The sequence below is a fragment of the Lineus longissimus genome, chromosome 11 (genome assembly GCF_910592395.1).
Source record: "Lineus longissimus chromosome 11, tnLinLong1.2, whole genome shotgun sequence".
NCBI classification, from domain to species: Eukaryota; Metazoa; Nemertea; class Pilidiophora; order Heteronemertea; family Lineidae; genus Lineus; species Lineus longissimus.
The window spans coordinates 4562274-4583724 of record NC_088318.1 but is presented as its reverse complement, the minus strand read 5'-3'; the positions used below and the strand labels follow the sequence as shown (position 1 = coordinate 4583724).

The 21451-nt window shown below is 41.2% G+C and overlaps 2 protein-coding genes across 3 annotated transcripts; both read right to left on the bottom strand.

The window, feature by feature from the left end:
* Positions 1–596: 596 nt before the first annotated feature.
* LOC135495914 (uncharacterized) lies at positions 597–3973 on the bottom strand. Its single transcript, XM_064784939.1, has 4 exons — positions 3851–3973; positions 3228–3279; positions 1498–1680; positions 597–1388 (listed from the first exon to the last, which is right to left on the bottom strand). Exons 1-4 carry the CDS (start codon positions 3895–3897, stop codon positions 1023–1025), a joined length of 648 nt encoding a protein of 215 aa, XP_064641009.1. The 5' UTR covers positions 3898–3973; the 3' UTR covers positions 597–1022.
* Positions 3974–4558: 585 nt separating this feature from the next.
* On the bottom strand, positions 4559–20867 carry LOC135495696 (multidrug and toxin extrusion protein 1-like). Of its 2 annotated transcripts, XM_064784551.1 has the most exons (18): positions 20748–20867; positions 19676–19779; positions 19103–19204; positions 18796–18864; positions 18185–18233; positions 14374–14473; positions 13976–14018; positions 13410–13454; positions 11048–11145; positions 10192–10289; positions 9369–9550; positions 8808–8916; positions 8382–8457; positions 7978–8047; positions 6991–7123; positions 6398–6492; positions 5914–6031; positions 4559–5515 (listed from the first exon to the last, which is right to left on the bottom strand). In XM_064784551.1, the coding sequence occupies exons 1-18, from the start codon at positions 20827–20829 to the stop codon at positions 5130–5132; spliced, it is 1959 nt and encodes a 652-aa protein (XP_064640621.1). In that variant the 5' UTR covers positions 20830–20867; the 3' UTR covers positions 4559–5129. The 2 variants fall into 2 exon arrangements, with proteins under 2 accessions (XP_064640621.1, XP_064640622.1); XM_064784552.1 differs by lacking the exon at positions 19103–19204.
* Between the last annotated feature and the right edge of the window lie 584 nt (positions 20868–21451).

Below are 21451 nucleotides of genomic sequence, written 5' to 3'. Positions count from 1 at the left end.
AAACACGTGGGCACTTGGAATAACCGCCATGGTGTTAGCCTGGACCTCTGGACCAGCCGGATTTGCACCGGTTCTGCTCTTCCTTGCCCGCATTGCGCATGTCTACCTACAACCACGGTGATGTAGATCCGTGCTGCAATAGCCAATTGAAATACGACTCCGATCCGCTATACGCTGTACATGGAGGGACGGTATATACAGCATCTGAGCCGTTGAAAAGCGGAACCAGAAGTAGTTATGGTCAAATTTATTCTTGCCATTGTTTAGAGACATGACAGCAGTCATCAGTCGCCTTATCGGATTGATTATAGTACGCGTTCTCTTGGGATTGGAAAATATGCACACAGACGTTCTATAGACCGTATGTCCATACTTTTGATGCATGTCATCAACGACCTCTGCACCATTCAACATTGTTCAATGGGATCTATATAAAGCGCCCCGCAAAAGCGACTTTTGTTGCTGCAACCATGTGGTCATCATAGGTGAGGTGTTATTAAGTGCCTTATCTGAAATAGCCTTCTCATACGGCATTGTATCTCGATACGTTTCTCCTTTAACAATAAACATAGAAAAACTAACAGCGTTTTTTGTGGAAAAGCAATTTCAATTTAATGATAATGCAACATGAACATCAACTCTTTGAGAGTCGTGGTATATTTTAAGACATGAATACATTTAAGATCAAGACGAAACACTACACTGCACAAAAAACACGTGCACGGAACATGTATATCACAGATGACTCAAAAACACACAACAACCGCCCAGTCCCTTGTTCATTTAACTGACTTTGGGTTTATGCTGCATCATCGTAAATAATAAACCAAAGGAAAAAAGTGGTCCTGCATATTTCAATGGCGTTTTGTGCCTAATGCGTGTATGGACACCTTCGTATCGAAAGATCTCATAGTGAGGCATAATGATCAGTCAATTGCAAAATGTCCCACATAGATCAACGTGGATGCAGTTTTATCACAGAAGCTTGAATCAAAAGAAATATCGTAAATGTTTTATCTTGACTACTTTTCGTCGGTCCTCCAGTCGCAGTAGGTCATGTAGTTGTTGTGTTTGAGTCTGAAGGCACTTGCCTCGTCACGTGTCGGATTAGGTGCCACGGTACGCTGGTGATAATTCCGGGGCAACTCATTCCTGTCGAGGTATTTCGACAAGTCTCCGTTTTCTAATCTCTCCTCTAGGGGTCGCTGCGATAGCTCCGTCTGAAGAATTCGTCTTTGGTTGTTCTCGGGCCAGACATGTGGCAGATGAAATGGTCGTTTTTCCAATACGTTCGAGTCGGGAACTTTACTGGGATCGTTGACGTACCAAGGGGAGTCGTGCTTCCATTGTCGGTGTGGGTCGTCCCTCAGCCGAGGGTGGCTATCCTCCTGTAAGGAAATACGTAGATTCATGACATTGCGGTACAGAACAGGGGTATATTATACAACAAGCACTCAGTTCAAAGTTTCAGGTTTTGCTTTTTTTCTATTCACTGACCTTTTTCATGTCTGTAAGGATCCGGCCCCGCAGAACATCGTCCGGGAGCTCATACAGTGACCGGGCCCCGGGTAGCTCCCAAGGCCACGGGAGGTTGGTACGGCCTTTTGGTTTCGGTGGATTGGTCTCTTCCGATACCCAATCAGGATGCACCACGTAGAAACTTCGCATGCCAGTGGTTCTCTGAAAAGGACAAAAATATATTGTAGCCAATCAGGGGTTGAGGATGGCTGAAAAGATATAATAGCCAATCAGGGCGCAGTATGGCGGACTGGTTTATTCCGATAACCAACCAGAATGCACCACGTAAAAGCTTCGTATTCCACTACTGTATACTGTAGAAGTGTCAATCGAATGATTTGTTTTGTTTTTTTTGGCTTTAGCGCCATGAAGATCCCCACCCCTTCAGCCTAACTGACGGAAATTGGAGTAGGCCTAGCTTGTGACACTGCACCAGTAGCGTGTGGTTGGCATGATGTTGTTGGCACTATACATTTTTCACGGCAGGACAACCAGACATACGCATTTAGATATGAATTGAGTACGTCGATTTTTGTATGTATTCAAATTGATCAGTCTCAACTTTGTCATAACAAGAAATGGTTGTCAGAGATGTCAATTGAACTCCGTCAATACATGAAAATATTTTGATTATTTCGGAAGCCAACACATTTGTTTAAGTTCTGGTATTATAACCATCTTATTTTTTGCAATAGTGAATAATCCTCATTGCATTACCATGATATACATGCCCACGTCGATGATATGCTCTCAGTCGCGTGCTTAGCCCCCTGTTCAAGATTTATGGAGAAATCCTCTGAAGATTATTAGGGATTTGAATCGACTTAATTCGAAAGTTATACCTTTCAATATTGCCAATGCACGACTAGGATTTATAAACTAAGCCTCAACACCGTGTTTTGAATGCGGTATAGGGCAATGAATATCATATTTTTACACACGAGTCAAACACCACTGATGCATTGAGGGGCCTGTGTAGGATAAACAGCTTGGTGGTGTCAGTGGGGGGCGGAGGACTGGTGGTGTATGCTTAAGACACGCCGCGATACTTCGGAGAAATATTTCAGCTTGTGTCCGACGAAATTGAAATTGGCGAAAAAAAATTTTTTGGTCAGAAAACCGAAATTGAGTAAATACATCAAATTAAAAATTGCAAAATCTTATTTTTTTAAATGGATTCGCTTATCGCAAAAATAAAAAGTGGTGGTTTACAATACACAATTTAGGTGGCGAAACATAACAGTTGTCGCGTGTCCACCACCGCGATCGACTTTTATAGTGTGATAAATAATTCACAAAACAAATGGTTGGCTGACTGGATATTGGCAGTATTTTTCCAATTTCTGCGAAGTGGTCGTTGTTGATACTCCTGTGCTATGGGCTTCCAGTTACACCACGAGGCGCATAATGAGTAAAATAACACACCAGATTTTTTGCTCGTGGAACATAAGAAAATCCTGTTTCTTTTTGACAGATTTTGCTATGTAGAGTAGATGACATCTGTCAAACTGTGTTTCTTTTTATTGATTGAGCTACAATGTAGTCATCCGTCACAGCGGTGCAATATACGTGACCGACAACCCAAGCTCGTCATCTGTCAGTCCCTATCCTGACCACCGATGTTTTTGCATCTTATCAAGATTAAAAACCTTCATAATTTAAAGGATACTATAAAGTTCAGATTGATTAGTCCCTGGTATCTGACTTACCCTAAATGCGCTTGAATCGTGCACATGGTCCTCTCCTGGCCTGGGCCATTCCCTAGAAAAAAGTACATTATGTACGGTATAAACGTGTACATATTTTACCAAAATTCTACATGTACTGTAGTTGCAATGTAGATCAGTCTGATTTGTTACGAAGTACGTAACGGCGTAGCATGACCATGTGTACAAATTGATTTCGTCAATGTACTGTGTCTACATGTACTGTACATAAACATGTACTGTGTCTACATCGTCTGTTGGAAAAATGCTTTAGATCTCGTACGGAACTGTATTTTGACTGAAATAATAGAATGGTGGGTGTCAAAACCATTAAGCAGACGAGCTTCTCGACAATTAATCTATATAGGCCTGAAAGGATAATCAGATATGTGTACATTTAAAAGCATTTCAATACGTTGAAAAGTATTAGGCGATTATCATTGAGCTTATTCATTCATTGTGCATTCGTGCCGATAAGGTACATATTGATTAAATATTCCATACCCTACTGTACTAAACGGCCATGACGATTGTGCAAAATGCTTAACCTACTGCAGACAGCATGGCGTTTTTAAAAGAGAGTCCTTAACAACGATTTTTTGTCACGGATCTGAAGATGTACTCACCAGGCGCAGGTGTTGGTGTAGGGTCTCGAGGTCACGTGATGTAGCATCCCAAGCTGCCTCTCCTTTCCTAAACAGAGAGCCGACCAAAATCTGGCTTTGTTGACACTTCTTGTAACTGCCCGTGACGTCACACCCAACGGATTTGTCTGGTTTTCTCTTTGAACGATAGGTGGTGTGGGACTACTAAACTGCACCCCATTCATACATTCTTTTCATGTTAAAAGCGATCGAAATATGAGCAGAAGACAGCAGGTAGTTTAGATTATTGTTAGCCAGAAGACAATAGGTCTCAGACATGCTCTTTGTGAAGAATAGAGTACTGGCAAAAGGACACCACCAACCTGACCTCAAAGCTTTGTGGCGCTGTGGTGGACAGCCGACTTCGTTACTGAGTGTCTAGCGTGCATCTCAAAAATTCCGAGGCCAGAAGATTCGAAGAAGATGATGAAGAAGAGCAATGGATAACATCAAGCATAAATTAATCTGCTTGGTAATATGCATACGGTACCGTAGGAACCTTTCAACAGACTCGGTCAAACCGGACCCAGTTCCTTTATAGGCATATAGGCCTAGGCCCGTGATTTTGCATTGCCGCGTGTGATGCTCGAAGTGTGAGTTTTCCTCGTCGGAAATCGGGCTTTGTCAGTGAATTTTGGAGTATAGCAAGAAATAACGCCATGTTTAAAATACATCATGTGTAAAAATTTATTTCACAACATTAATCTTTTTTAAACATTGCCTTTTTTCAAAAGCGTTCTCAATCGGACATTTCTTTCAAAAAATCAAATGATATCGCATGATACGTCTGTACTCTAACATATCTCTTGAACACAAATTTTGATACTCATCGGAATCACAACTGTTTGTTGACTCAACATGACAAAGGGTCGGTGGTACAGCATTGTGCTGTATAGTACTCGTAACGATGTAAAAGGGCTCATCGAACAGGTAAAGCTCCTTATGCACTGACTCCTACATTAAAGGTAGAAGTTAATCTGTCGAAGTAAGAACGGTTTGTCAGCTGAGCACAAAGCAGGGCACCTGTGTGGAGATGGAGGAATTTGAACGTCGTATGCCTTTGTACGAGTGATTAAGCAAACAAGGTGAAGTCTGGCAACAAAAAAATGCCCTCTCAGTATGACTGTCTGCTGTCTTCTTCTGTGTAGTCCGGAATTTCCCCAGATTTATGGTAGCTGCGAAAGATAACATCATTTGCAAAACCACTGGTCACCTCCAGTGGCCGCCGAGTACTTTCTGTGTTAGAAAACTTCATCTTTTTTCAAGTCAACGCAGTTGAGTTACACAGAGGGAGACTCACGTTTGCAGTCACAATATCGGGCAAATTCGTCACTGTCGAATTATTTATAGTCCCATTGTAGAACACACAAAGTTCTGTCCACGGCTTGGGTGTTAGCTCGAAAACGAAATGAAATTTACAGAAAATGCCAATCCCCATTATAAGCAACACCAACAGAAGCGTCAGACTGCGCCGAAATATCAATTCCTTCGTAGTGAGGGTTGTCACCATTGCCGAAGACGCTGCACGGATATCTATCTGGCTGCTGACGTATTCTCCACAGTACTTCCGCTCATATGGGAGACGTGACCCTGACCTTGACCTTGCCCCTAACCTTGACCTTGTCTTAGGTTCGGAGTCGATCAGCTCTGAAAAATACAAGAAAATTAAGGACCTACTAAGATAAAATCAAAACCTGTTGTTGTGCGTAATTATTTGTAACAAAACAACACTACTGAAGTATACTTTTGCCGTTCGCTGATGCAAGAATTAAATCTTAGCTTCTCTGAACTGTAATCCCACACTTTTTCTCCACAAGAGTAGTTTTTCCCAATTTAGGCCGATGAAATGACGTCACCCGTATCCAATAACTGCCTTCGACCTGTTGATCCGAGTCACTGCTTTCGACATGTTGATATGTTAGATGACTGTGTCCAAAGATAATTTGATACCGCTCACCCGCGATACAACGAGCCGATGAGAGGCGATGGTTATGTGTCAGAAAAAGAACAAACTCTTCGCGAAATGAGCAGCAGGAACGACTTACTTCGCTTTTCCTCCTCAAGACTTCCCAGACCCAAGATGCTCTCTTCTTCACCCACGTTCTCGTGTTTGTCTGTGCGCAGCTTGGAGTGTTCGACTTTTACACCAGCTCGTATCTGCGCCTAGAATTGAGTATGAATGAGCAAAAAATATACGTAAGACTTTCCTCACGGCATGACGAAGTTAAGTGCCTTAAGTTAAGTGTTCAGGCTGTAGATAATATGATATCAAAATCAACTGATGACGAAAAATACTAAGGACGCAGCACAAGATGACAAACGTCTACCTTGTTTTCCCAAAGATCCCCATGTCCAAATGCCCAAGCTAAATAAGGAAGCCGGTTTTCTAGACACGGGATCTAGGGACTCGGAACTCGGAACAAACTAGATGCTCGGAATCTCTTAGTACTCTTAGTGTAGATCTTTGATTCTCTGGGGAAGGCCTCACGAGGACCTTTGCTATCAACACGCACGTTATGTATCACTTACTAGTTGTGCTTCTTTGTCAAAGTCTGTCCGATAGATGTAGATCATATATGGAAGGGTTTCAACAACTAAAGCTATGGTAAGACCCCACCAGTACCCTGTGGATAGAATAGAAACATGCACACTCAATTTAAAAATTGATGGCTTTAAATGATGAAAAGTCTTCAAAGACTTCTTGAATTATTTTGAACCATCCCCATACACTTTTAGAAGAAGACCTTTCGAGCTTTCGACAACCTTTTAAACATTTTTTTTGGCCAACTCAAATATGCATATATTTTTTTGTAAAACCTCAATCAACACTGTCTTAACCCTCATTTTTAAGAGTGAATTAAATTCGTGTGCGACGAAAGGTATGGACATAGCGATATTTTGGGTGGAGCTGGTTTAGGGACATGTTTATCAGACATAGCAAACAGTACACAAAATCATTCTTAATTTTCTAAAATTCTAACTTTTGAAAAAGGTACCAGCAGTTTAAGATTTCCTAGTAATTTCAGATTTCCAAATGCAGGTTCATTATGCCCCAGCCAAATTTCAGAATTCTTCTGAAATACTAAATAGGTTTTCAAACCTAATCAAAACATATGACTTACCTGCCGACAATAGATCTGTCATGAACATCAGTGGAATGCCGACTGGTAGGCCGACAAGATACACACCCACGAACACGATAATAGCGGCAACTCTCTGCTTCCCATAACCTCTCAATATGCCTCCAGCTGCCGCCTGAAAAGATGTTTTCAAATTGGTACTCAATTGCTAAATGATTGATTAAGTTATAAATATGCCTCCGGTATATACACCGCAGAGGCAGTGGACCGGCTTCGTTCCTCACCCTATGAGACAGTATGATAGGTTGGCGAAATGAACTGCCCGAGGAGTCTAACGGTATGAAGCTAACTGCGATAACACGTTTTCTTCAGTTGTCAATACTTGTAGACCAGCTAATTTGTAACATGAGGTCTGGAATCTAATGCAGCAGTCCACCTCAACAATACAATGAAGCTTTGATTAGTTATGAGGACCGACGAGATATGAATGGAAACCTTTTAAAGTTACCAGTTACATAGTTACATGCCATGTACATCGTACATGTCTATACATTCGATATGTATTTTTCAAGGTGGTGGCCTGGTCATCGTGGTGTCGTCATGAGACGAACTCAAATGGACCAATAGCATTCCGCGATAATGACGTCACTGCAGCTGCTGCCCTCTATTTCCCCATCGCTGAATTACAGGCAATGTCGGACAAACATGCGGTTTCGTAATGGATTCAGGCTTTAGATTCAATCTGGCACATGTCCGAGTGTTGGAAATACTACATAATTGTTCTGAATATATCTCTCTCTGACTCTATGGTATCATTCATGCTAAAAACAATGCAGGGTCAAAGATAATTGACTTTGAAATAAGCTCAAATGCGTAGAAATAAGTGTCGATGTCCGACTGTCACGTGACTAAAACGTCATCAATATCTTATTCAAATGACCTTGTGAGCTATAAATAGTAACTTCGCGGAATGCTATTCGAGCTGCTTTTCACCAATAATAGAACCACTGAAAGTAGTAGTCTACTTACGCATGTCCCATCAAAAATATGATAAAGAGCAAGGATGGGAATGACATTTGCCACTGCATTTACCACCTCGCTAAAAAGATAAAATAACAAAATGTCAACCTCACTAAATGATGATTGCTTGCTAATATACAAAAGGTTGTCACTTTATCTTTTACTTCTTATTGTGCTGTATAGTACTCTGAATGATTGTAAATAACATGTAACACGGCCGTCGAACAGGGAAAGCTCCTCATGAACGGACTCAACATCATAGCCAACTGACAAAGTGATGACGGTTTATCAGTTAAGCACAAAGAAGGGCACTATCTGTGTGGAGAAGGAGGAATTTGAACGTCGAATGCCTTCGTACGAGTAATCAAGCTACCAGTAATGGTATTTGAAACAACATGTACATGCATACTTACGGATCATTTGAGAAGGCAAACGGAATATAGTCTTTCAAAGACAGCATCAATATTATCGTGACGACACCAATACACCCTAAAGAAAATATGAGGCACATTACTGAATAGAAATCAGGAGAAATCAATCCCTCAAAAGAATTTTCAATGTATTTTCTTTTAGACATTTGACTGACATGTACAAGTCTTTGGTGGCCTGTAAGAACTTAAAGTCGTAGGAATACGTGTAGCATGTTTGACATACAGTTCCGTGCAAATAGTTTACATTACCTATGTGGTTTTGCATGAAACCCAGTGAAAAGGAGTAACATTTTCAGATCTGACAAATTCAGCACGAAAAATCTAGTAGGGAATAATTTGAGGGGAAATTCTTGCACAATCTTATTTGATACAATCGTACTGATCCCAGTGTGACCCGATTTTACTTACACACAAAACAAAAGGTCACATATGTAGCTCGTTTGGCTAAATCTGTTCTCATTGCACCAAGGTGTTGTCCGACCCTGATGTTACCAGAGATTCCAACAGCAATAGGCGCCTGCAATCAAATTGGAATAGATCATAGGCGACGTAATGTTGGCAACCTGCACTATCTTGCCAAGTCTGTTAGTCCTTAAAAACGATTTCGGATTCCAGCAAAGCCTTCGCTCGTCAGAAGTCACGATCGACAGAGACACATCGAAACACGTAACGTAGACGACACCAACGAATCTTTGATTGCAATTCTGGCGAAGAGTTGCCGGGCCGGGTCATGTATGACATTTGTTCGTCTCTTCGTTCAAAATCTCGAAGGGACAACCTAGCGAGCTATGCCAGTATAAACCAGTCAAACAGCGCCAACCAACCAGATTGATTAGCATATACACATGCAAAGGTTTATGATAATGCGAAACAAGTGTATTTCCCGTCTTATACTTGATATCATAGAAACAGCATCGCCACTGAGACCCTCAGCGCAAAATCTGGGTTCGTCGCAATGCACATACTCACCATGAAGGCAAAAGCTTCGACTTGGAACAATATCGCCTGAGCCCCCAGCTGTACGTCGCTGATCAGCCCACTCAAGATGGTGCCTAACTCAAATGCCCACCACTGGAAACAGACGTTGAGGAGTCCGGCAACTGCAATTCCGGTGAACATTCCCCAACCTTGGAAACCTTCCTTGCTCAAACCTATATTGAAAAAAGAACATCCAGTTAAACTTTGCCATTTTCCGTGCAGTTTTTGAACGAAAAGTGGTGCTCTGCCCCATCAGTTGCATTACATTTCGAACGATTCAGGTCCTCCCAAGATTGGGCTTATTGTACCGTGAGCCTAATCCCTTAACCACAGATAGTCGAGCATTACAATGAGGTATGTGCTCTCGGACAATGGGAGGGTAAGATCAAACGATGGACAGCGCGCGATATGACCAACACTGGTCAAACTAAATAGTTATAAACTCGTTATTTTTCAGTCAATTTCAGATTTAAAAAAAACTCTTTTGTTAGAAAAATACACTTGTAAGCGAACTGTCTAGTTTCCAGATGCATCGCAGCAAAACGTTGTACCCTTTTTTTCTTTCGTGACTGGACGATCACACAACTGATTCGCTTATCTGATCAGGATTATAAGACAAAATCTTGATAATTCGTACCGCTCAGAAAGGCGTTTTAGAGCTGTACGAATGATTTTATCTTCAAGGAGCTGTAAACGTAATGTGCCCACCTCCCCGACCAAAAAGGTAAATACGGTCTTGTTTGTTAAAAGTGGAAATGCCTATCATCAGAGTTTTTGGTGTCAGAAGTTTGAAGGAAAAAATTTTGCTGCTTACCGTTCCAAGTCGTTCGGTACACCTTGGTTGTCAAAGTATACACTATAAGTATCGTCGGCTGGAGGTAGAACCCGATACATTGGGCGTAGGCTGAGCCACTGGAAAGAAGCAGGGGGAAATAAGACAACAAGAGGACCGGAGTCGAAAAAGCTAGCCATGGTTTACTGCCAAGATGAAGCAACGATTTTTATATCGTTCGTGATCTGTTTAATTAGTAGTCCAAGTGAATATTACAATATCGACTAATAAACACTATTTATACGATAGAGATACGCTTCTTCTGTTTTCTAAACAGGGTTAGTACAAAAAACGCATTTAAAAAATAATGATTTTTACGTCTGCGGACAAGAGCAGAGAGACAATGTCACCATCGCTTATGAGAAAAGCGTACTGATAGTGCATCTGAATGACTTAAAGCACAAGGACATATTAACTACACTCATAATGCATGTTTCTTTATTTGACAGATGATGGCAACACTGTCTATCTGCTATTTCAGCTGCTTTCTTCTCGCAAAATTGCACGTACATCCTGTGTGCTAACCCCTTCATTTTTGTCTGATAAAAACCTAGGCTTTTTCCGACTTTTTGTCAGCAATTCGAACGATATCAATCAAACCATTGAATAACACCAGTATAGGGGTATAAAATCATCATAATATCATTTACAATATTCAATAAAAGTCCAGTCTGTCAATTGATCATATTGTTAAAGGTATTTCCACTCTTGTTTCTAAAGAACTATTGAATATACCAAGCTGACAAACTGCATGTATTTGAAATCTCTGAATAGGAGAAATTGTGACCGCTCAGGTAACCGTGTTGATCCTTAGCTTAAGCGTTCTTTTTCGACTTACAGTATCCCCAGGTCCATGTTGGTGACGAATATATAATGGAAGAGCGCACTGGCCCCGACACCACTCAGCCCTGCCAAGGCAACAGGAAGCAAGATATTCTGAAACGGTTGCAAGCTATGAATAACTGGGCTGCGCTAGACTATAAATAGGATGTATCTTGTATGTGACAAGTTATAATAGATTGGTGTGTATGTACGATTCCAGTATCGGTGCTCGATTCAACTGCCTCAGTTAAGTAAGTTATAATTTTATTCAAAATACTATCCTGAGGAAATCAGGGCGGAGAAGCGAACATTAACCCCTGATTTCCACAGGATGTCAAATTACGGGATTTCAAATTTCTGAGGGTTTTCATACTGACTGCCCCCCCCCCCTAATTAAAGGTCAGACGAATACGTGTTTTCCTGTCCCCCCCCCCCCTTAAAGGCCATATATCAAGGTTTTTTGCCATTTTCTGCTGTAAGACGATTTTAAAAGTGTACCTAACACTTTATACAATACAGAAAACCAAATGCAATTAGCTCCATCCATTTTGAAGATATAGCCAATTATGTGTTTGACAACTTGATTACCTAATCAGGCTAGCAACTGGCTTGTTAGAGCCAGGCGGCGGGTTCAGCAAAAGTTGTGATGTAGATCAGGTTATCTGTACATGTCATGCAATCATAAAAGCAGGAGGGCCTTAATTAATTATGCACACCTGGAAGTAATGTGTTTCATTCACTATGGTGTATTGTGTGGCTCCGAATTGTGTCAAGGATAGCACAAAGAACAATCGAATGACGGATGGGACCCATTTTCATGAATTTCCAAAGCCAGTTGAACGAGAGAGGAGGAAGCTGTGGATTCGGAAGTGCAAACGTTTGGAGTGTTGGAAGCCTGGGCCTTCGGCCAAACTTTGCAGTGATCACTTTATCGATACGGATTATCACATGAAGCCGGATATCTGCATCCAACTGAATATTAAATGCCACTTGTTAAAAACAGCTGTTCCAACCATGTCAATTGCATTTAATGCCCGAGGCTGCTGAGGTCGGTTGTTATACATAATGTGTAGGCCCTATTGGGGCCTGTGATACCGCATAGTGTCTTCTTGTGTTCCAGCCATAGCAAGGTGACAGCGACACAGGTCAGTGTCAGTGACAGCCACTGTCAATGACAGATTATTGTCATCTGACATCTAGGCCTATCTAAACGTTGCACGGCATTATATCGTCACGTCAAGATGATTGTGCATAATACCGTCACTTTTCAATAGTAGTTCAGCGTCATGACATAACTGGCGATACAACACTGACGAGGCGAAACAATATTGTGCAACATTAGTCTGTTCAAAAATCATACATGTTATGCATCTGCAACCGTCTATCAATGTCTTCTTTGCTATATCGGCAGGTCTGCCATGCAAATTGATTAACCACAAATTCTAATCACTTTCGTCCGAATGATCACTCTCATTATGATCTAGTGATATTAATGGCTCGAACATGTACGGCTCAACGTTTAAATATCCTTCTTTATCGACCAAAACATCCTCAAATTCACTGCTCTCACTCTCTGAACTGTATGCGGAAGCCATCTTGCTTTGTTCTGACTGACCTGATCTACGTCATCAAAAAATCCCTAGCGGCCACATGTGGAACTAATCTAAAGTTGTGTGTGGTGGGAAATTCAAATAGTTTAAAATTGAAAATTGAAATAACTAAATAATGACTTTATTGTTAGAATTTTTTTAATGTCTGGGATCTTGTTTCTTTAACCCTCAACATATTTCATGAGTATCAAGCATGTTTTCAAAACCTTGATATATGGCCTTTAAACAGTAGAAGAAGTCGCGCCCTCTCCAGTTATCTATTGTATGGACACACACTGAAATACGGGGAAGAAGAAAAAGTGTTACAAAACTGGTCCTGAGAATGATTTTTATCAGCCCGGCCTCTATCTCAATCTTCACCATGACCAGGGGAAATGCTAACCCACAATTTGCAAAATATGAATAAGCTGTGACACGCAAATTGCTAAGCTTTAAATTAGTAGCAACTCTCGGATATCCATTATACCTGTTCACGGCTTGGGTGAAAACGAAATGAAATTTACAGAAAATGCCAATCCCCATTATAAGTAACACCAACAGAAGCGTCAGACTGCGCCGAAATATCAATTCCTTCGTAGTGAGGGTTGTCACCATTGCCGAAGACGCTGCACGGATATCTATCTGGCTGCTGACGTATTCTCCACAGTACTTCCGCTCATATGGGAGACGTGACCCTGACCTGACCAAGCCGTGACAAATCGAAGAGAAAATCCGTTGAGAAAAAAGGCTTTTAAAAATATTGGGTTCATTTTAGCTCAGTCATCCTACCTGATTCCGAAGATATCTCCCCATTACAACGTAAACGAAGAACGCCTGTGAAACAAAAAACTTAACAGAGTGAAAGAAACTAAGAAAATGAAGCAGCATCTGTTATAGTCGTTTCGAAGGTATCGTCCGATAATCACATGGATGAAGTAAGCCCGTGAAGTAGAAAGCCAGTGCTGTTATACGTCCGCTACATGGAAAACTCCGGCGTTTTTAAACCCCGGGGATACTCCGAACCAGAAAAAGGGGAAAATTAACAGGTGTAAGCGCAAAAACTCCGGACCAACACCGGCGTTTTATGTAGTGGACGCGACGTTATAGACTGCCATACACTGGCTTACCTTTTAGCGATAATCATGAAAAATAATTATGCGTAATGAAAGAACTGATATATATACATTCCTAGAAATGATGGGTTGTTTGCCAACACAATATGCTGCACTCCGTCGACGTTTTTCAGCGAAATGACAAACCCTTAGCGTGTTTTCGCAAACACAATAAAGATTTGTTTCCATTTTACTAGAAAACGTCTAACGGAGTAAAATAAAATAGTATTGTGGTATGCTTACCGGTACAGCTGGGATTAGCATAGTGACGTAATCTCCTGTTAGCCTGCAGAAGGAAGGTAAAGTGTACACTGATAATGATAAAACGTCACTCGACAATCGAGCCGATACAATCAAGATGATGATGATGATGATGATGATGATGATGATGATGATGATGATGATGATGATGATGATGATGATGATGATGACGACGATGATGATGACGACGACGACGACGACGACGACGACGACGACGACGACGACGACGACGACGACGACGACGACGACGACGACGACGACGACGACGACGACGATAGCGCGTCTTTTTTGCAATCACTTTGACAGGTCTGACAAGCTATTCAATCCAAAGTAGTGCCTCGTGCTTGCGAAAATTTAACCTTTCTCTTACATGTACTTACTTGGCTATTTCCTCATCTTGTCCCATGAGTCTCAAAATTCCCTCCATATTGAGCTGAACAGCCATGCACGGTATACTAAACAGCATGAGTACATAAAAACCTAAAAAGTGAAAATGAGTTACATGAAATCACTTCCTCCACATTATCAGAAAGATACGTGCTTCTGTTACGGGTGACCCGGAAGAGATATCGTACAATAATCCAGACGAGGGGCCCGAAAAAGATTTGTTTCTGAAATTATCTATACGAGGGACCCGGAAGAGATCTGTTTCTGTTATTATATCCGTACGAGGGTCATGAAAGAGATCTATTCGTGTTATTATATCCGTACGAGGGTCATGAAAGAGATCCGTTTTTGTTATCATATCCGTACGATGGTCATGAAAGAGATCTATTCGTGTTATTATATCCGTACGAGGGTCATGAAAGAGATCTGTTCGTGTTATTATATCCGTACGAGGGTCATGAAAGAGATCTGTTTTTGTTATCATATCCGTACGATGGTCATGAAAGAGATCTATTTGTGTTATTATATCCGTACGAGGGTCATGAAAGAGATCTGTTCGTGTTCTTATATCCGTACGAGGGTCATGAAAGAGATCTGTTCGTGTTATTATATCCATACGAGGGTCATGAAAGAGGTATGTTCGTGTTATTTTATCCGTACGAGGGTCATGAAAGAGATCTGTTTTTGTTATTATATCCGTACGAGGGTCATGAAAGAGATCTATTTGTGTTATTATATCCGTACGGGGGTCATGAAAGAAATTGTTTTTGTTATCATATCCGTACGATGGTCATGAAAGAGATCTGTTTCTGCTATTATATCCGTACGAGGGTCATGAAAGAGATCTGTTTTTATTATTATATCCGTACGAGGGTCATGAAAGATATCCGTTTCTGTTATCATATCCGTACGATGGTCATGAAAGAGATCTATTCGTGTTAATTTATCCCTACGAGGGTCATGAAAGAGATCTGTTCGTGTTATTATATCCGTACGAGGGTCATGAAAGAGATCTGTTCGTGTTATTATATCCGTACGAGGGTCATGAAAGAGGTATGTTCGTGTTATTTTATCCGTACGAGGGTCATGAAAGAGGTATGTTTTTGTTATCATATCCGTACGAGGGTCATGAAAGAGATCTGTTTTTGTGATCATATCCGTACGATGGTCATGAAAGAGATCTATTCGTGTAATTATATCCGTACGAGGGTCATGAAAGAGATCTGTTCGTGTTATTATATCCGTACGAGGGTCATGAAAGAGATCTGTTTTTGTTATCATATCCGTACGATGGTCATGAAAGAGATCTATTCGTGTTATTATATCCGTACGAGGGTCATGAAAGAGATCTGTTCGTGTTCTTATATCCGTACGAGGGTCATGAAAGAGATCTATTCGTGTTATTATATCCGTACGGGGGTCATGAAAGAAATCTGTTTCTGTTATTATATCCGTACGAGGGTCATGAAAGAGATCTGTTTTTGATATTATATCCCGACGAGGGTCATGAAAGAGATCTGTTTTTGTTATCATATCCGTACGATGGTCATGAAAGAGATCTATTCGTGTTATTATATCCGTACGAGGGTCATGAAAGAGATCTGTTTGTGTTATTATATTCGTACGAGGGTCATGAAAGAGATCTGTTTTTGTTATCATATCCGTACGAGGGTCATGAAAGATATCTGTTTTTGTGATTATATCCGTACGAGGGTCATGAAAGAGATCTGTTGGTGTTATTATATCCGTACGAGGGTCATGAAAGAGATCTGTTCGTGTTATTATATCCGTACCAGGGTCATGAAAGAGGTATGTTCGTGTTATTTTATCCGTACGAGGGTCATGAAAGAGGTATGTTTTTGTTATCATATCCGTACGAGGGTCATGAAAGAGATCTGTTTTTGTTATCATATCTGTACGATGGTCATGAAAGAGATATATTCGTGTTATTATATCCGTACGAGGGTCATGAAAGAGATCTGTTCGTGTTATTATATCCGTACGAGGGTCATGAAAGAGATCTGTTTTTGTTATCATATCCGTACGATGGTCATGAAAGAGGTATGTTCGTGTTATTATATCCGTACGAGGGTCATGAAAGAGGTATGTTTGTGATATTTTATCCGTACGAGGGTCATGAAAGAGATCTGTTTTTGTTATTATATCCGTACGAGGGTCATGAAAGAGATCTATTCGTGTTATTATATCCGTAAGAGGGTCATGAAAGTTATCGGTTTTTGTTATCATATCCGTACGATGGTCATGAAAGAGATCTGTTTCTGTTATTATATCCGTACGAGGGTCATGAAAGAGATCTGTTTTTGTTATTATATCCGTACGAGGGTCATGAAAGAGATCTATTCGTGTTATTATATCCGTACGAGGGTCATGGAAGAGATCTGTTCGTGTTATCATATCCGTACGAGGGTTCCGAAAGAGATCGGTTTCTGTTATTATATCCGTACGAGGGTTCCAAAAGAGATCGGTTTCTGTTATTATATCCGTACGAGGGTTCCGAAAGAGATCGGTTTCTGTTATTATATCCGTACGAGCTAGGGTTCCGAAAGAGATCGGTTTCTGTTATTATATCCGTACGAGGGTTCCGAAAGAGATCGGTTTCTGTTATTATATCCGTAAGAGGGTCCCCAAAGAGATCTGTTTGTGTTATTATATCCGTACGAGGGTTCCGAAATAGATTGGTTTCTGTTATTATATCCGTAAGAGGGTCCCCAAAGAGATCTGTTTGTGTTATTATATCCGTACGAGGGTTCCGAAAGAGATCGGTTTCTGTTATTATATCCGTAAGAGGGTCCCCAAAGAGATCTGTTTGTGTTATTATATCCGTACGAGGGTTCCGAAATAGATTGGTTTCTGTTATTATATCCGTACGAGGGTTCCGAAAGAGATCGGTTTCTGTTATTATATCCGTACGAGGGTCACCAAAGAGATCTGTTTGTGTTATTATATCCGTACGAGGGTTCCGAAATAGATTGGTTTCTGTTATCATATCCGTACGAGGGTCCCCAAAGGGATCTGTTTCTGTTATTATATCCGTACGAGGGTTCCGAAAGAGATCGGTTTCTGTTATTATATCCGTACGAGGGTCCCCAAAGAGATCTGTTCGTGTTATTATATCCGTACGAGGGTTCCGAAATAGATTGGTTTCTGTTATCATATCCGTACGAGGGTCTCCAAAGAGATATGTTTGTGTTATCATATCCGTACGAGGGTCCCCAAAGAGATCTGTTTCTGTTATTATATCCGTACGAGGGTTCCGAAATAGATTGGTTTCTGTTATTATATCCGTACGAGGGTTCCGAAAGAGATCGGTTTCTGTTATTATATCCGTACGAGGGTCTCCAAAGAGATCTGTTTGTGTTATTTCCGTACGAGGGTCCCGAAAGATATCTCTTCGTGTTATCATATCCATTTTAGGGGTTCGAAAGAGATCCGTTTTTGTTATCATATTGGTACGAACCGAATTATAAACTATCGCCATGAAAATTCGCCTCAATATTTGGCAGGAAAAAAACAGAGCATAGACACACCTTTGTATGAGATACACTAAAAATCCTCTCAATAGTAACAAGGACTGATTAGTCTCCGCACGGGGGGGGGGGGGGGCGGGGCGGTACTCGCTACCCTTCTCGCTGTTGTTCAGTGAGATCGACGCTCCTTACAGTAACTCAAATAGTATTATATCTTTGGTATTGCCCCGAGGAGGAGGTTGAGGACTGATAGCGACTGACTTGGGCAACAACAACACATGCAATGGACCAATGCCGTAGCTCGGTAAATACTTACTTCGCTGCACGTATATCCCGACCATCTTTTTATTTGTGCTGCCATACGACTGTAAATAAAAAGAAATACTTATGATCTGGCATTGACAGTGTTTACCTCAGATATATATATGCAACAATCTACCGTTAGGCTTGGACTTTAGGCGTGACACTGTGTAACCGACGATGACCGCTGGCACCACCGCGAATGAGCGATTAAAATCACTCGTTTTCGAGGCGCTTTAGATGGCGGCGGGTCGACGATTACGACGATTACGGTCCTACGTATGTTGCAGACCAATCAAAATATGTCCTAAATCTAAACTAACAGTGTTACCTACATGTAGCGTGTTGCCTTAGCCAGATAATTGTCTGGGCGAAGCAAATGCGAAATACGAGATGCTTGATTCTTGTACAACAGATGGCTCGATCGAATCAAGCTGGTATTCAAACGTTTACCGTTCCATTTTACGACGGCAGAAGGATTTTAGATATGTATATTTAGACCTTAAATATCCGATCATAGCCAAGGATCATAGCTGCAGAATCCAATGTCCTCTTTCGGCCACTGCGCGCGATGTCCCCTTGAGGACCAAATTGCTACTAACCTGGTTTGTATTCATTTTATCTTACCTGTGCAAAGACTGTGTCACACCCAGACCCAAGGCCATTTCCAATTGTGTAACATGTTATGTTGAACATCTGGAAAAGGAATTATTAGACATCAAAAATGAGGGTTCCGAGTTCATCAGTGATACATGTAATAATCGGTATTTTTTAACTCTAGGCAGTACGACTCGACGAGCAAACGGCCAGAACTTCCTCGAAATCCTCTACAGCCGGCATCTTGAGTTCAAGTCAATCTCGTTCTCGTAAACTATTATTTACTCGAGGTGATATCTTCCCAGGCTTTACCCATCGCTCGTAGTCATGACCATACCGTGTTTCCAAGTCCAACAGCATCAAGATAGGTGGTACCAAGGCGTCCAACGAAGGCCAAACTGATCGGCGCCATCAGTACAAATGAGAGAGATATCAAAATCTGTAAGGGCAATTTCGAAGCAGGGATTTAAGTAAGCTAATCCGTAATCAAAGTAACTTCACTTCCCAAAGATAATCAGAGTATGAGATAATACGAAAACACGGACTCTTGAAGGTATGTTGACAAACGCAGACAGTTACAGATGCATTGTTGTACACCTCCGTTCTCGGGACATTTTAAATGTTACATATTTGCCTGACTGTCCATCTCTCCCTCAACATAAGAATTGAATAAGAAACTAACTGTTTGTTGTCATGAAAAATCTGAATGTATCGGCCTGAAATTAATTTTACGTGCCGATTTCGTTTGTGGTTTTCGCCGGAAAGTTATTGCTATATTCTGTAATTTGTTTGTGGTAAAATATTTCGCTCTAGGAAAAGGTGGTTTGAAAATATTTTTCGACCAAGCAATTTTATTTTCATTTGCATATTTCTGGCACTTCGAAGCCATCGGGGTATTGGCTGTTCTTACCATTGTTGACGAGAGATTGAACACCTCTTTCAACTCGTTCCAAACATCATCAGGGAGGCATGGGAAACATCGCCGCCTCTTCGTCTGGGGTTGAACTGTGATTTCTGAAATTTGAAAGACAGCGCTCATTAAGCCCCTGGGATTCAGTGGAAGTCATGCTATTGTTAACATGCGGATGCGCCGGAGAAAATGGACACAGGGTAATACAGGGTGTTTCATAACTCATTCGCCACTCGCCAAGCTAGTCTTCTTTCGACATTTATGGATATCTGGATTGAGCCACTTAAGCAAGCAAACCAGAGACGGCTACAATGTATACTAACAGTGGAACTGTCAGTCATTTGACAGGACTGCACTAATAGATAAAATATAAGTGGCCTACTCGGTTTTTAATCATATTTAAAATATAATCGATTAATCACTGCATTGACATTGAAATGTATTCAAAAGGTCGTGTCCACCAACCAAAAAGTGGTACTCATGAACTACCAAGTACGTGCGTCTAATGCACGACTTACATGTATTTCAAAATGAATTTTACACTATGGTTTTTTGGTTAGATTTTAGAATGACAATCTCAATTGTTAGGCTACGAACTCCAGTAAATATGGAGGTAAGCCACCCATTGGTGATTTGTTTCTTTAAGTTGAGGTACCCGCAGAGCAGTGCGTATTGGTAGCCATTGTCAAAACGTCACTCACAAACGTACATGTAGGGAGGGAGGCAAACAGCGTCCGATGACAAGCTCCGGGAGTTTTGCATAAGAAAGTACGGCGATGGGTTTCTCTGCTGTCGGATTTTCACGCGGCAAGTCCATGATAAATACCTGAACAGAAATAATCCCCCACAGACCATCACGCTTTCCGTGCATTGCATCGCCTGGTCAAACGCGATTGCTAAGCCTGGGGGGGGGGGGGGTAAAGATGGGCCATCGACCCGAAATTAACGATGACAAAGGAACTGACGAGTCAATCGCTCCACCAGGTCAGTCGCCGACTGACCATACGAATTAATCAAATATGCCAAAAATAAATCACAGTTCCGCAAGAGAAAAGGAATTTGAAACACTCACCAAAATCTGTTGTGGAACCATAGGCCGACCTCTGCCCAGTGTCCCGAGCGTTACCCTTATGGGCAAAGCTGTTGTCTCCCATTGTTCCGGAACTTCTAGCGCCGCATTCAGCACGCCATGAGGCACCGTTGAATTGTGATAACTTGCGCAAACATCTTCAATATCTTTCTTTTATGAGAGGTGATAATGATCTAGATTTGTGAAGGTCATCGACTATTTCTAAGTACGCCAGGTAAGTACATGTATAAGACACTCAAGATTACTATTGTTCCGGAGCGTACCTTTGTTTTGAACGTATTACACCACTTTTTGAATTCTTCGGAAATATGTATCAAATAGACAATGCTTTTTAACAAATGTTCGCCAGGAACATGGACACATTCAGAAATGGCTGTGGCTATAGGGAGGCTGGTACATGTACACGTCACATCCTCACCGAAAATCGTGTGTTAATGCATCTTTTCATTGTGTAGGTCAAAAGACGTTTTCTGCTTCAACTCGGAAAGATGTTGCAGAAAATGAAAAATAAGGGAAAAGAAAGTAGCTACGGGTCTGGGTGGGTGACGTCATGATAGGATTTCGTTCGCTGGTCACTTCGATGTCCATTGATAAACTTCCTATTAATGCCGGCCACTAAACATAATTTCATCCATCTTTACAAATTGTTTCAAAAAGTATTTAAGTTTTATTTTCAAATCCAAAGG